Genomic DNA, 15,285 nt, shown 5'->3' with positions numbered 1-15,285 from the left:
TTTTTATTTGTTCATGTTGATGAAGCAAGGAGCATGGTGGTGAGATTGGAATTAAGAGAAAGGCAATGGAATTGATTTGGGGAAAATCGATGGAAGAGAAAGAAAGAGCAGAGAAAAACATGAATTATGGAGGAGAGAAAGAAAAAAACTTAGACCATTTTTTTGGTTTAGAAATAGGTATAGAATGTTATAAATAGGGATAATAAATGAAATCCTAATAAAAATATCAACATTAATGAGTGTTTCTTTTTTTTTACCATTGAATCTACTTAAATCCAATGGTTTAGAAAATGTGTAACTCTTTAGAGTTACAACAAGTGTAACTTGAACTCATCTCTTATCTTTCTCCATTAAAAAAAATAAATAAAAAGTATATGATCTAAACATGTATTTTTTATAAATTGAAACAAATATGACATATTGGTAAAGAAAACAAATAGAATATATGACACAAAATTTCTTAAAACAATGTATTCAGAATGAGGATTAAGTTTTTTTTTACTTAGATGAGATTCTTCTCCCAAAAAAAAAAGTTAGATGACTATTTTTAAGGTTAAACTAACTAATAAATTTATAATGATTTAATATTTTGAAAACTATCATCTTGAATCACAATTTCTTATTGTTTTTAACATGCATGCTAAATTTCATATTAATATGATATTATTTATTATTTTATCTATAAATTCAATTTCTAAGATATTAAAAAAAAAAAAGACTTCAAATTAGATGTAATTTGAAAATTTAAAGTATGAACTCATTCCATATCTATACAACTATTTATACCAAAATGGAATACGGGCCAAACAATTTGGGACGGAGAGAGTACTATTTAAGAGACTTTTCATGTTTGGGATCCTCATTTATTTTTTGTTTGAAAATGACCCTACATCCTTATATTTAAGTAGAGACAAAATTAAAGGATAATCCGATAAAAATACAACTCTAACTCTCTTTAAAACATTGCCTAAAAAATAGGGTTACTCTTTTGTTGATTTTCAAATTACTTTATTCACTTATAAATTAAATTCTCAAAATAAAAATTTTATATATAAAATAAAAACACGCTTTTTTTTTTGCTACAAAATAAACATGTAATATTTGTTCATTTTTTAAGCTAGTCTCATAACACTTGTAAGTGCACAATTTGTACCCAGTCCAATCACTAGATAGACCCAGGCACAAAGAGTCTTATACAATGAAATTTGTAGAGTATGGGTTTGAAATATAAGTTAGTGATATTGGAAAATTGATAAACAGGCTAGAATGCCGTAATCTATACAAATAATAAATAAATATGACAAAAAACTCTCATCGGATGTAAACCAAGGACCACTTGTATTGCCTTTCTTTCTCTAAGCAAAAGATTACAATTGGTCTTTAAGTTTTTCCTCCCCCTCCTCTTATATCCCTCTTCTCCTCTTCTTTCTCTCCCATGTGTAGCATAGATTTTCCTTCTAGATACTTGTCCCATCCACCACCTTCTTGAAATCTTCAAATAATAGCTGGAAGGCTGAATATTACTGTTCAGAGGTCATTTCTCCATTAATGCAGTCAGGAAGGTAGATGCAGGGCCTTTAATGTGGTGGTAGCAACTTTTTTCTTCAGATATTTCTCACACGTTCCTCCTTCTAACGAGTGCTTTGATCACGCCTTTACCCAACAGATCTTCCAGAATTCTGTCTCTAAATCCCTTAGCACGTCCCATGGCCTTTACTGGGCCCGTCTGAGGAGATACTCCTCGTCGGACAATTCCTTTGCCCTTGTAGCGCGAACTAACCTGTAGGTCTCGAAGACTCTGATTGAACAGACTTATACCAACAAACCAGGCTCAAGGCCCAAATATGCATTTAAGTATTTTTACCCCCGACAACACTCTTGGTTATATTAGTAGTTCTAAATGCGTAATATTAATGAGAAAATGTGTAAATATCAAATTGGAATAAATGAAAAATTAGGACTATATAAAAATAATTTTAAAAAAAAGCCAACCACATCCAATTTTTTTCTAATGAATTAATTATGCTAAATGATTAATATAAATATATAATGAGCCATGTGCAATTTCAACACTAATTTTCTTTTGTGTGGATAATTTGATATGTACAAGGAAAAATTTTAGCCAGAAAATTGATTGTAGTCAATGGCATAAATTCTTATTAAAAAAATGACAAAATTTAGCTACAAAATTAATTGTAGTCTAAAACGGCAACCTTACTTAATATCTTTTTGTTAGAGGTAAATTTTGACAAATTCACCGTTGAATTATATTTTCTTCTTATATCCTTCATGCTTACAAAATTTATAGAAAATTAAAAATCAATAGTTATGTCATAAATAAATTGTTTAAATGTCAAATTTTTGTAATAGAAAATTATGCATAGAATATAAGTTTATAGATCACATAATAAATAATATTAGATTGACACAAAATTTGATATGTGTATTAAAAGCGTAATGAACATTCAATCCAATTGATAGATTTTCAAAATATATTATAATGTTAAAAATAAAAAATAAAAGTAGTAGCCTTAGAGTATAACCAAATTTGTAACTAAATTTTTTCCTTTTTTAAAAAAATTAATATTATTGCATGTTTTGAAAATCTAATTGTTAGATTGCATGTTCTCTACATTCTTAATAAACATGTCACAATTTGTATCAATTAGATGTTATTTACTCTTCAATTTATAAAATTATTTTTATGTATAATTTTAGACTACAAAATTTGAAATTTAAATATTTGATTGATGATAGAACTATTTATCTTTGATCTTATGAAATTTTTGCAAGCATCAACATATAAGAAGAAAATATAATCTAATAATGGATTTATCAAAATTCACATCAAATAAAAATATATTAAGTAAAATTGTAACGATTGGCAACAACTAAATTTCTACTTTAAAAAAAAAATTGTAACCAAACTTTGTTCTATATAAAATAGGTAGAGGTGGAAAAAATCCGACATACCCATAACCATGTCACAAAATTATCAGGTTATGAGGTGAGGCTTAACAAGTTCATGTTATATTCAGGTTGACACGCCTGACTTGTTTAATAAATGTGTCGTGTTTGTGTCCAACCCACGAAACCCGTTTGACATGCGTGACATGTTTAACTAAATATCATTTTATCAATATATTCTTCAAACCCCTAAATATAATCTTATTTTATTCCTAGTTGCATTCTCCCGAGCACATTACCACCTCTCACTCTCATACCTCAATCTCCCTAAGTAATATCTTATTTTATTTCCTAGCTGCATTCTCCCAAGCCCCTTGCCACCTCTCACTCTCATACCTCAATCTCACCTTACTTAACTTTTTTTGTTTTGTTTTTAATAGTCCATATCAATTAAGTTAATGCTATTTTTTTTTCTCTTTGATAAAATCTAATAAAAAAGTTGACACGACTTACTTGTTTAATAAATAGGCCATGTTAGGGTTAACAAATTCTGACCTATTTAATAAAAGTGTTGTGCTCATGTCAATCCATTCAGTCAAATACTCGTGAGTCGATACGACACAAACCCAACACGCAAACACAAATTGTCACCCATAACAATAGATAATGTGGATTTAAACTTTGAATTTTTCCATTGAAAACACCATAGAGGATTTTTAACACTAGTTTTGAATTAATAAAAAACAAAAACATTTTACATGACCACTTTGGTCACAATAACAAGTTTCAAACTTTCAATCAACTAAACTAAATATGAGTGGGTTTCAGTTAGTTTAAGTTTTAGGACCTGTTTAGTAAAGGAATTTTGGTAACGTTGTTTAATTGTTATGGAAATACGTGTGAATGAAAAAGTATTGTGGAAATACGTGTTGTGGTGTTTAAATAATGAAAATTGTTGTTCAAACAACATTGCCAAACAGGCCTTAAAGTTTTATTTCACAAAAAAAAATTGTAAAATTTTTTGTATTCAAATAAGAGATTACATCAAAAACCAATTAGTATTTTTTTTAGAAAGAAAATTAATATCTTGGTCAGGTGATGAAGTGCAATGATTATGGAGCGTACCCTATAAATTGAAAATCTTAAAAAAGAAGAAGCACTAAAAGTAAGCTAAATACAAGGAGAAATTCTTAGGTACTCATGGAGCACAGAGAATGATATTTTCTCCTCTCACATTTATGATGGGGTTCATTTATTAAATGGTGGGGTCTAACATGAATGTGAGAGAATAAAACACTATTTCTTCGTATTCAGGGGGTATGTTTGGTACATCAACTTAAACACATGTTTTCATTTTTAAACAATATTACACGTATTTTCACACACTTTTTCACCCACACGTATTTTCAAAAAAACTGAAAATTTTTATTTAAACACACGTATCAAATGGGCCCTTAAGAATTTTCCAAATACGAGTACAACTTAAGTATCTTCCTCAAATTTTTATTACCCATTTTAGAACCCAAAATTTTTTTTTTGGAAATTTAGGGTTTGATTGGTTGGAGGAGTGGAAAAGTGAGATGATGAGAAATCAGTGGGAGAATGGAAAAGTGGAAGGGTAAAAAAGATTTAGTTTTCCATCATGTGTGTTTGGTTGAAGGGGTGAAAAAGTGGGAAGGTGGAAAACTTTTTTGTTTGGTTGGAGAGAAAAATAGGAGGATAAAAAATGTAGTTTATATAAATTAACTATTATGTTCTTGTGGGAAAGTGAGAGGGGTAGGTAAGTGCAATAAAGTGAGGGTATAAGTGTAGATTATATCATTCAGTATTTTTTTCTCCCAATTTTCCTCACAAATTGAGAGGATAAAAAAATGTGAACTTGGAGTAATTATTTTCCTTCTCATTTTCTATCTCTTTTATTTTCTACTTTATTTTTCACCCTCCTTATTTTTACGCAACACACATACCCTTAAATTCTAAGTTTTGGACTGCTCACTGTCCGGACCTGGGGCCCTATAATCGAAGCCAGAGTTCAGAATAAGCTTGTAAATGAAACCAAACACAACGTGCTAGTCAAAGCGTTTGGTAACCCTGCATCGCATAACCCCGGTTAACAAAAACTGTGGGACCCACAAGGGTTAAAGGATAGGGCCCACAGGTGTCACGTGATACTGAAAGCCTGCAATGACGGAATTGATATTTTTAAGGGGAGAGAGAGAGAGAGAGAGAGAGAGATATTTACTAACCTCGAAAATATCTCAAATGCTTAAAATACAGATTTGCTCCTCACCTCTTACGAGATTTTCAACTTTCCATAAAAAAAAAGGGACTAATTGAACAAACTATTTTTTATGCCACATCACTCTTCCTCACTGTGCATCTCAGACCCACAAAGCCTCTATCACGCTCACTCGTCACTCAGTAACTCCAAACCCACAAAGCCTTCTTCTCGTCTTGGTCAAGAACGAAGCTTGCAGACGGCGGCGAGGACGGCTGTTCCGGTGAGTATTCTGTCTCTCTCTCTCTCTCTCTCTCTCGGCTAAGTTTTATAGGTTTAGGGATTTGGTGAGTTTGGATTTGGGGGGTTTGAAAAATGGGATTTTCATTTGGGTTTTGGGTGTTTTTCAAGTTGTGAAAATTCCTTGCTAGTCTCTGTTTTTTACGATGTCTCTCTTTCAAATTGCTTAGAAATGAATTGGGTATTGGAAAATTTGTGTGCTTGATGTGTTTTTTTGCTTGTTTTTTCGGTTCTTGTGGGAGTTAAAGGGTTTTGTTATTACTATGGCTGCTGTAATTTACAAATTTTATCAGCTAGGATAAGATAGGATTCAGAACTAGGAAATTTTGCATAAAGATAGGGGTGCCCTTATTGATGAAAAGATGAGGAGAGCCTTGTGAGATTGTTTGGTCGAAGAGTGGTTAATGCACACTTGCACAGTGAGGAAGAGTGAGTTGATCTACTTCAGGAAACAAGAAAAAGATAGATAAAGACCTAAAAATAACATTAGTAGAAGTAGTAAAAAGTGTCATTTCAATGAATAAGGTAAAAATGAGTGACTCTGGATAGAATAAAATGGAGGAAAAAATACATGTGGCTAACCCTCATCAGTCTAATGAGTATTGTTATAGCTGTCCTTAAATTTTTTGGACTAAGGTTTAGTTGTTGTTGTTGTTGTTGCTACTATTATTGCTTCATTTTCAATTGTGGGGATTTTTTAGGAATGTAGGTATATTCATTATGCATGTTTGTATTCCAATTTTTTTAATTGTGCGCAGTTTGAAAATAATATATACTCTTCTGCTGTGTTTCTGAATTTTGACCTCTTGAACTAAATTAGTATTGATTAGTCAATGTGAGATTTGTAATCTGCAGTTTCAGTTTTTCAACTTTGCCTTTTTGTTAACCTTATTGGTGTTTCCAGATGACTTGGTTACTCTGTTAGCTTTGTATTCTTCATTTGCTGGGTTTCTTTTTTTCTTTTTTCTTATCCCTTTGTTCCTGTGTCCATATAATTTAAAACTGAATTTAGTACAAATATTAGATGATTTGTTTAAAAATTCTGTTGGTGACTCTATAAGGGAATCATCCAATGCTATTAAAAGAGAATTGGTTGTCAAATTATAGAATAGAAGAGATTGGTTCTGACTTCTGATTCACTCAATTTGCTGTCTAATTGAAGGAGGTTATATAGAGAAGTATAAAAAATTCCAGAAGAAAAATAACAATAAGAAAGTAAAATTTTTAAAAATTGGATGGCAATGAAAGGTCATTGAGCTCAGAGAAGATTTGAATGCTGACTATTAATGATTGGGTATTTTGTGAGTCAAGAGATGACTATTTCTTATGGATGAACCAATTTTTCCTGATCCCCAATGCTCCATCTTTTACTGTTAAATCATCGTAAGTTTTGTGGTCATTTTGTTACAGGTTTTGGGCTCCATTTCATTCTAAAATCAACAGCATGAATTTTGCAGCATCTTTATGCAGAAGACTAAGTGTTAGGGATCTGGTTTCCAATGTTCCTGTTTACAACAGTGCTAGTGGTACAATTTCACATTACTTTGCCAAGTAGAGTACTCGTTTCATGAATATGTTATGAGTTTTGGTTCTAATGCTTTATGTTATTCTGAATGTAGAGGTTTCTGGAGATGGGTTAAGTTTGATGTTTAGGCGTTGGGCTACCAAAAAGAGTGCAGGATCTACAAAGAATGGACGGGATTCAAAACCTAAGAATCTTGGGGTGAAAAAATTTGGTGGAGAGGTAATTGACTGATTCTTTGTGTAAAGTTATGACTGAGAAATATTAATAACAATAAGAAAGAAGAAGAATTGTGAAGCATGGTAATATGCTACTGAATCATCTTTTCTCTTTACTTACAATGGGATTCTTCTATTCATTGTAGAGAGTAATACCTGGCAATATCATTGTACGCCAGCGTGGCACCCGTTTCCATCCAGGAGACTATGTTGGAATAGGAAAGGATCACACCCTTTATGCTCTGAAAGAAGGCTGTGTCAAGTTTGAACGAAACAAGCTGACTGGACGCAAATGGGTACATGTTGAGCCCAAGGATGGTCATGTGCTTCATCCTGTGTATGCAGAAGCTGGGGCTCCGAACCTACAGACGGCTGCTTAATTCTCATATTGTCCACACTATATGTTGAAGTTTGCAACTCTTATGTCCCGAGGCTGTAAATTTTAAGCGGCACTTGAAATCTTGTAGTTTTAGTTATTGGCGGTACTGGTAAATGTTTCGTTCTTGCTTTCATTTGTCTCTTGGTGCAATTTAGCGCAACAATTAATCTGACTCAAAATTCTAAATTTCATTTCTCTTTAAAACTAGATGTCATTTGTATTAAAGGTACATGAGTTTCTAGTTGGTAATAAAATGTCTTCTCCAGTTTTGTTTTTGGTATTACATACCAAATTACCTTTACTTTTCTTTTTTTGACATTTTTGTTATGTAAAATTTAGGAATTTAAAGGGGAGCCACATAAAATGTGAAGATTATAGTGCAGTAGTGAAGATAAGTGCATTGAGCTTGGTACCCTTTCCATGTGGGTTGTGCTTAGGATTTAATGTAATCTCTATCTGTGATACCCAGGCTAATTATGAAGCGAATGATTCTGTCTGTGATTCTAGGTTTGGATTCTATTCAAGTATCTGGCTTTCTTTTTCTTTCTTTTTTAAATTTATTTATTTTGGGTATAAAGCCTCAAGAATTTTTGTCAAAGTGGACTTGTATTATTAGCAGAGATAGCGTAAACCACTGGGTTTTCAATTTTCATCAATAATTGGATTGTTCCATTGGGTAGTGAGAAACTTCTAGTTTTCAATTAATTACTTGTCTCTCATTTTAGTGTGTTAGAGAAATAAAACCATTATCATGTTTTCTTTACCTTCCCTCTGCAACTTGGTATTCATTAATGCCAAAAAAAAAAAAGTGTGACGAATAAAGGTAAAGAGAACAAAGACGAATAATGAATTGCTTATGCTTTAGGTTTGCTCCTTTCTGATGGGTCTCAGCTAGAAGGATATTTGGCTAAAAAATTAATGTGGAGTAATCAATATCGCCTCCATTGTTAATGAAAAGTATGTTCAGTTACATTGACATGAATCAGTTTCTGCCATACCTTTGAACCCATGACTTGATCCTTGTTACAAGTATTCAAGCTACAAATCTACAAAGAGGTCCATGTAGTAAATTACAACCATTGCATTGAATACCATAAAACATAGGGAAGAACTACAGTATTGCTGCTACTGTTTCTGATTCCTTTAGACAAATAAAAGATTACAAAGAGAATGTTGAAGGGATACATTCAAAAAAGCGTACTGCCCCTATTGTAGGTAACATGAGGTATACTTGACCTTAAACCTGGCATAAGTTCTAATCCATAGGATGAATCATTTTTGGTTCAGAGGAGTAGAGAGTACTGATCTCTGAAAGGATGTTTCCCTCTGCAAGATGCTTGTTTTAGTTTCCAAAATGCATATTGATATGATTTCATAAGAAATGCCTGTCTTTCCCTCAAACATGTCCTCTTTTTGTTCCAAAAAACACATCATTTCCCTTCTGGAGAGGGATGTGTTTCCATTTATGAAATGCTTGTCGTCTCTCTTCCTGAAAAGACCAACTATTTATATTCCATAATGCATATTGTTTTTGGAAGCCATGCCATTTTTTTTTCTCGGATGTAGGTCATTCTGCATTGCTCAAACACATCTCAATTGCCTTGATGGAAAGTTTGGCGTTCCCAATTTCTAAATCCCAAGCTGTTTTGACCTTAAAACTCTAATTTGTAGAGTGCTAGCAGAATACCCATTAAGCCGGATTGAAACTTGGAAATTACTATACTGACTCAGTTTCCGAAAGCTTCATACTCTCCACAGGGTCATCAGTTGCCTGCGAATCAGACAGATCCTCTTCCAAAAGACCAGCTTCAGAGAGAGTGTCTACCAAAAGACCAGCTTCAAATCTTTGACGCTGTTTCACTATAGCCTCGACCTTCTTGTCAAACTCTTCATCAGTGCAAGCCAGCATGTAGCGCAGCTTTAAATTGATCTGCTTCTCAACCAAAACCTTATGCCTTGGTATTATTCGGTCATCAAGAGAATAGCTGAAAAACCTGCAGCAATTTCATTATGGACAGAATCTACAGCAAAAATATAAAGAACAAGAGGATAAAGGTGATTAAGGAAAAAAAAAGAAGCAAATAACCAGACCCAAAATCTCATTGTGTGAATCAAAAGCACAAACTACCAGTAAAATAGGTAAGCAAAAAATGACAAGTGCTATTTTTCTGAGCCTTGCCTTCACTTAATTATGACTAGGATTGATAATCCAACTAATTTTGGAAAAAACAGAATGAAGAAACATGGGCAGATAGGACTCAATGGCAATACAGAACTCTCTGATGCAGCTCACCTTGGAAACTCGATCAGATCTTTAAGAGGCCGGACCATAGTTCTCCGCAAGTAACGATACTTTGGACGGAGGACATCAACATTATATCGGAGGAGCATGGGAAAGTCAGCAACCATCTCACCCAATTGTCGATAACGTATGCCAAGTGAGAGAAAATATTTCACACTAACCTCAAGCTTTTTCGATATGCTACATCCTAAGAGCTCTGGTCCCAAAGCTATAACCTTCCCAATATCCTTCTCATTCACTCCAGCTCTGGTCATCAAGAATATGACCTGTATTACAATCCAATTTCAGTATGTCACTACAGGTCAGTACTAGATGTTATTCAGCTGGAGAAAAAAAAAATGTACCTAAATATTAGCTTTTCATTATGTTGGACCATTTTATTTTTTTTATAAATATTATGTTGGACCAATAAACAGCAGAAACAAAAATACCCAACTAGCATTTTCATACAAGCATTACTTGTCCAAATTTAAAAGAGGTCCCCCATCTTGACTGTTTTGTCAGTTAGAAACACCTGACAACATATTATAAATAATTGTCTTTGATGTGTGTGTGAAGGGGGACCACTAAGGAAATGACAAACAGATAAACATGCAATGAAGGTGCCCGCGCTGAGGGGGAAGAGATAAGAAAGGGACAAACCACAGGCCGGATCTTCTTGTAGAGGCTGCATGTTAGTAATGAAGGAAACTTTACAAGCATGTTGCCAATGGCATCATCTCGAATGCCAATGTCCTGAAGAAACCGAACCTTCACATGAAAGAAAAAATCAGTTAAGTATTGTTATCACAAGGCATAACACCAAAAATGGCATATAGTTTGATACAACATATATCTGATTCATGTTTGAATAATTCAATATACATGTATTTCAAGAATCATTATGGCAAATTGATACTGGGGGAGAGAACTTGAGGACTGAGACCAAAATTAGTCCGAGGAAATCTAAACGCCAAAAATGGCATATAGTTTGATACAACATATATCTGATTCATGTTCGAATAATTCAATATACATGTATTTCAAGAATCATTATGGCAAATTGATACTGGGGGAGAGAACTTGAGGACTGAGACCAAAATTAGTCCGAGGAAATCTAAACGCCAAAAATGGCATATAGTTTGATACAACATATATCTGATTCATGTTCGAATAATTCAATATACATGTATTTCAAGAATCATTATGGCAAATTGATACTGGGGGAGAGAACTTGAGGACTGAGACCAAAATTAGTCCGAGGAAATCTAAACAAAAGAATTCAGCTAGTTTGTAGAATCTTAGTAAAAATATTGCATTTATAACAAGGTCCAAGCACATTACAGTATAACCAACAAGGGCATACCTTTGGCACAATGGTCGTCTCCAAATCAATACAGAAAACTATTGGTTTACTCATAAGTATTCTCTTCATACCATCTCGGGAAATCCCATGGTAGTACAGATACTTAACAAGAGGTTTCAATTTTTCCTCAATGCTACAGCCCATCAGTTGTGGCTTAAACGCTATTAATTTGCCAACCTCCTCAGTACCAATGCCAAATTCCTTTAAATAACTAACCTGGATAAACACAAGCAGCATATCTGTTAATGTATATACAAATTGGCTATTGATTAAAAATACATCATACTGAAGCAAAAGCTATGCACACAATTAGTAATTTCTTAAAATTACTTATGTTCCATGTTTCAAATGTTTTTAATGCTGGAATTGTCCACAACAACAAAGGATGCAACAAGACTGCAAAATTATGAAAGAGCAAGGCAAAAGGGGCTCAGATACCTTTTCATTCATCTCTTCCAAAGTAAAGTAGCCAAGTACCCTTGGATAATCGAAGACCATTGTTCCAAAATCCTTCTCATTCATACCCATATCCAAGAAGAACCCCACACGGGCTCTCACTTCTTCCATGCTGTAAGACAACAACTGCGGACACCGGCTAACAACATAACCCATCCAATCCATCCTAACTCCATTGCTCTCCAAGTAATTAACAATTTCATCCAATTCTTCATTGCTCCGCTCCAAAATATTCCCTCCAGATTTTGTGAGCGCAACCCCAAGAAATTCCCCCTTTACATGAATCGACTTCAACCACTCAATTACCCGTCTTATTGACTCAATTTTTCCCCTGGACATGCATATCAGCTTCCCAATTTTGGGATATGACACTGAATTATGCTTCAACCACCTATCCACAATTCAAGAACCACAGTTAACATAATAATGAGCCCCTTAACCCCATCCTTTCACTTTGAATTAAAAATTACTAATCGCCAAACTTTAAATCAAAACAAATATAACAACTTGGTATCAAATTTGATAGGCCACCGATTATCCCAAAAGTTAAACTATTAGAAAAAGGTAAATTTAATCAGTTAACCATCCCCTCACAAGTCAGTCCAAAATCTCCCTTAATAAATGGGGTCCAATTCATGGAATTTTTAACATTTTAAATAGGTGGTAGAGTGGAGAGAGTGTTTGGACTTGGGACCACCTACTCAGATACCATGATAAACTAGCAGTTGTTCAAAAGCTTAGCTTAAGACATTAGGAAATGATGAATTTAAGCAACCGGGTTTCATTCAAACAAAAGGACTCAGTTACCAAATTTGATAGATTAAACAAATGTACACCAAAACACCACAAATAACAGAACCTAAACTACATTACACAACCAAAACAACAAAAGCAGTGATCAGTGACTAAATTTAGTCACTGTTAACATAATACTAAGAACATAAACTACAACACAAAGAACAAACAGTAAAATTAACATAACACCAAGCCCTTTAAAGCCATCTTTTTGCTTTGAACTATAATGAACTAGTCACCAAACTTCAAATTAAAACAAATATACCAACTTGGTATCAAATTTAAGCAACTGGGTTTCACTCAAACGAAAGAACCCAGTTACCAAATTTGATAAATTAAACAAAATTTACGCCAAAACACCAAAAATAACAGAACATAAACTACATTACACAACCCAAAAAAAAAAAAAAAAACCAGTGAACAGTGACTAAATTTAGCGAAACTTACCTGATGAGTGGCACAACACGAGAGTCATCAATGACAGTCTTGGCACGAAAATTGAAGGTGGATTCCGAGAAGTCAGGCAAGCGTTTCATAGCGGCGGCCTCGACCATAACATAATCAATGAAATCAGACAACCTGCGAGTCAAATTGGTGGCATAAGTGATTCCAAACTTGCCTTTGCTTATCATGGATTCCTTGAAAATCTCTGCAGTGACTTTGCGTCGAATCTCGAGAGCTCGCATTATCAAGTCACGGTCTTCATCTTCTTCTTCTTCGTCACTGTCATTGGTATGGGTTTGGAAGAGGGTTTGCAAGGGAGGAAGAGAGGTGTGGACATCTGGGTCAGAGGGGGATTGGACGTAGATGGAGCCTGGGAATTGAGGGGTGCGCTTGGTGACGAGAGAGAGTTCGAGAAGTTCTACTTTTTCTTTTTCGTCGAGAGGAGTAGGGGCAGGGGCAGCGTGGTCTTGGGGTTGAGGTTGAGGTTGTGGTTGTGGTTGAGAGAGGTGGCGGAGGAGGAGGGAGGTGGATTTGGAGTTGTGTGTGCGGCGGAGAGAGGAGGAGATGGTGGTGTTTGGGCGGTGATGGTGGAGGAGGAGAGAGTGGGAGTGGTGGTGGAGTGGACATGAAAGCATCGTTTTTTTTTTGGATAAAGGGTGGAGTGGCAGTGTTGGGACTTTTGGGAGGGAGATATGGATATATCTACTTTTTTTTTAGAGAGTGGGATTTGTTGGTTCCTTTTTATATTAAAAAAAAATACAATTTAAAATAGGAAATGATAGATTGGATTTTTTTTTTTTTTTAAAGAGAATTTCAACATATGACGTCTGCTTCTGAGTTTTTATAGTTGAGTTAACTGGAACCCACTGATAGATTGGATTATGAATCTAATATATAGAATGTGTTTGAATAGAGCGTTTTTGCATCTGCGTTTTCAAGCAGCGCGTTTTGTAGTTTTTTTTTTTTTAAGCCGCACTTGTTTACTTTTTACTATGAACAGTGCATCTGTGCACTGTGAACAGATGCACTGTTCACAGGACTCACAATTTTTAATATTCAGCCACTTTTTCATTAAAAATGGGTTCTACCGTACTATTCACACATTTAAAAAACATTTTGCTACAGTGTTTTCAGTTTTCAGTTTTCAGCAATAAGTTCTATCCAAACAGACCCATAGTGTGAGATTGGATTATGAATCTAATATATAGTGTGGGTTAATCTCAATTAGAAAATGAGTATTAATTTAAGAGGTTTAAAGCATGTTGTGTTACTGTGTATCCAAAAGTTGCACTTTTGAATATATATCATTGTAAGTTTCTTTAAAAAATCTTCTCTCCTCTCCTCTCCTGATATGTGTTAAAAAATTTTAGTATTCTTAAAATATATATATATATATATATATAGTGGGAAATTTTGAATTAATGTATTTTCAATGAATTGACAATTAAGTATTTGCACTCATTCTCAAAAAAAAATATATATATATTTGTACTCGATCGTTGAATTCAATAGATTTGAAGAACTCGTGATATAGTCTCATAAGCAAAAGATAGAATAGCGATGAAGAAATAGTATTTGTACCATTGAATTCAATAAATTTGAAGAACTCGTGATATATCATCCAACGTTTATTCAAGAAAATAAGAGACAAAGTAAGGGCGATTAAGAAACAATTTTTTTATCTATAAGTAATACATTTCTTACATTTACATGAGATATATATTTCTTATAATAGGGTCTACACCATGATAAGATTTTTAGCATGAAACCAAGGTGAGGTATTTTTTTAATTTTATTTTAATGTAGGCGATCCTAGATTTTATTCAACTATAAACAATAGAATCCTTGTTATATTCTTCTTCTTTTTATGGGAAAAAAAATGTTATATTCTTTTTTCAGCATGCATAAGAGGAATTTGGGTCTCTAAAATTTAAATGTAGGGGAACATTTAATAGTTAAAGATTAGAAAATCATTTTTGAGAACAACAAGGTCCCATGGTCTAGTGGTCAGGACATTGGACTCTGAATCCAGTAACCCGAGTTCAAATCTCGGTGGGACCTTAAATTAATCATTTTTTTTCGTACTTTTCCTTTTTGCCTCTCTTTTTTTTCCCCCTTTTGGCTTATTTGACGAATTGCATATGTCAAAAAATCATCATCTTTACTTTTTTTTTTTTTTAAATCTATTAAATCAGCATCTCTAAACGTAAGAGTTCCATCTTTACTATCAGTGTCAGCATTAAGCCATTACATTAGTCCAAGGTGGAAAATGTATCAAGCCTGATCCGTTTTTCTCTTATATTTTTTGATTCCCTGTAGGACTAAAAATTTGGATGACACTTTTATCTTTTAACTTCAAAAGAAAAGGTTGGATGACAATCTAGCAAAACCAAAAATGC

At 33.7% G+C, this 15,285-nt stretch overlaps 2 protein-coding genes and 1 non-coding gene across 6 annotated transcripts; 2 read left to right on the top strand and 1 right to left on the bottom strand.

Annotated features, from left to right (window-relative positions):
* The first annotated feature begins 5,257 nt into the window (after positions 1-5,257).
* Positions 5,258-7,824, top strand: LOC142642252 (uncharacterized). The gene is made up of 4 exons (XM_075816587.1): positions 5,258-5,408; positions 6,836-6,951; positions 7,045-7,169; positions 7,312-7,824. The coding sequence occupies exons 2-4, from the start codon at positions 6,870-6,872 to the stop codon at positions 7,543-7,545; spliced, it is 441 nt and encodes a 146-aa protein (XP_075672702.1). The 5' UTR covers positions 5,258-5,408; positions 6,836-6,869; the 3' UTR covers positions 7,546-7,824.
* Positions 7,825-8,465: 641 nt separating this feature from the next.
* On the bottom strand, positions 8,466-13,595 carry LOC142605375 (transcription termination factor MTERF2, chloroplastic). Of its 4 annotated transcripts, none has more exons than XM_075776843.1 (7): positions 12,890-13,595; positions 11,630-12,038; positions 11,192-11,407; positions 10,489-10,596; positions 10,008-10,112; positions 9,838-9,896; positions 8,606-9,538 (listed from the first exon to the last, which is right to left on the bottom strand). In XM_075776843.1, exons 1-7 carry the CDS (start codon positions 13,519-13,521, stop codon positions 9,262-9,264), a joined length of 1,806 nt encoding a protein of 601 aa, XP_075632958.1. In that variant the 5' UTR covers positions 13,522-13,595; the 3' UTR covers positions 8,606-9,261. The 4 variants fall into 4 exon arrangements, with proteins under 4 accessions (XP_075632956.1, XP_075632958.1, XP_075632959.1 ...); XM_075776844.1 differs by having other exon boundaries at positions 8,606-9,529; XM_075776841.1 differs by having other exon boundaries at positions 8,466-9,538; positions 9,838-10,112.
* Positions 13,596-14,875: 1,280 nt separating this feature from the next.
* Positions 14,876-14,947, top strand: TRNAQ-CUG (transfer RNA glutamine (anticodon CUG)). Its single transcript has one exon. It is a non-coding gene; the product is annotated as a tRNA-Gln (tRNA).
* Positions 14,948-15,285: the final 338 nt, after the last annotated feature.

Source organism: Castanea sativa, chromosome 7, assembly GCF_040712315.1.
Source record: "Castanea sativa cultivar Marrone di Chiusa Pesio chromosome 7, ASM4071231v1".
Classification (NCBI taxonomy): domain Eukaryota; kingdom Viridiplantae; phylum Streptophyta; class Magnoliopsida; order Fagales; family Fagaceae; genus Castanea; species Castanea sativa.
The sequence above is the reverse complement of the archived record's forward strand: the minus strand, read 5'-3'. Positions and strand labels throughout refer to the sequence as shown.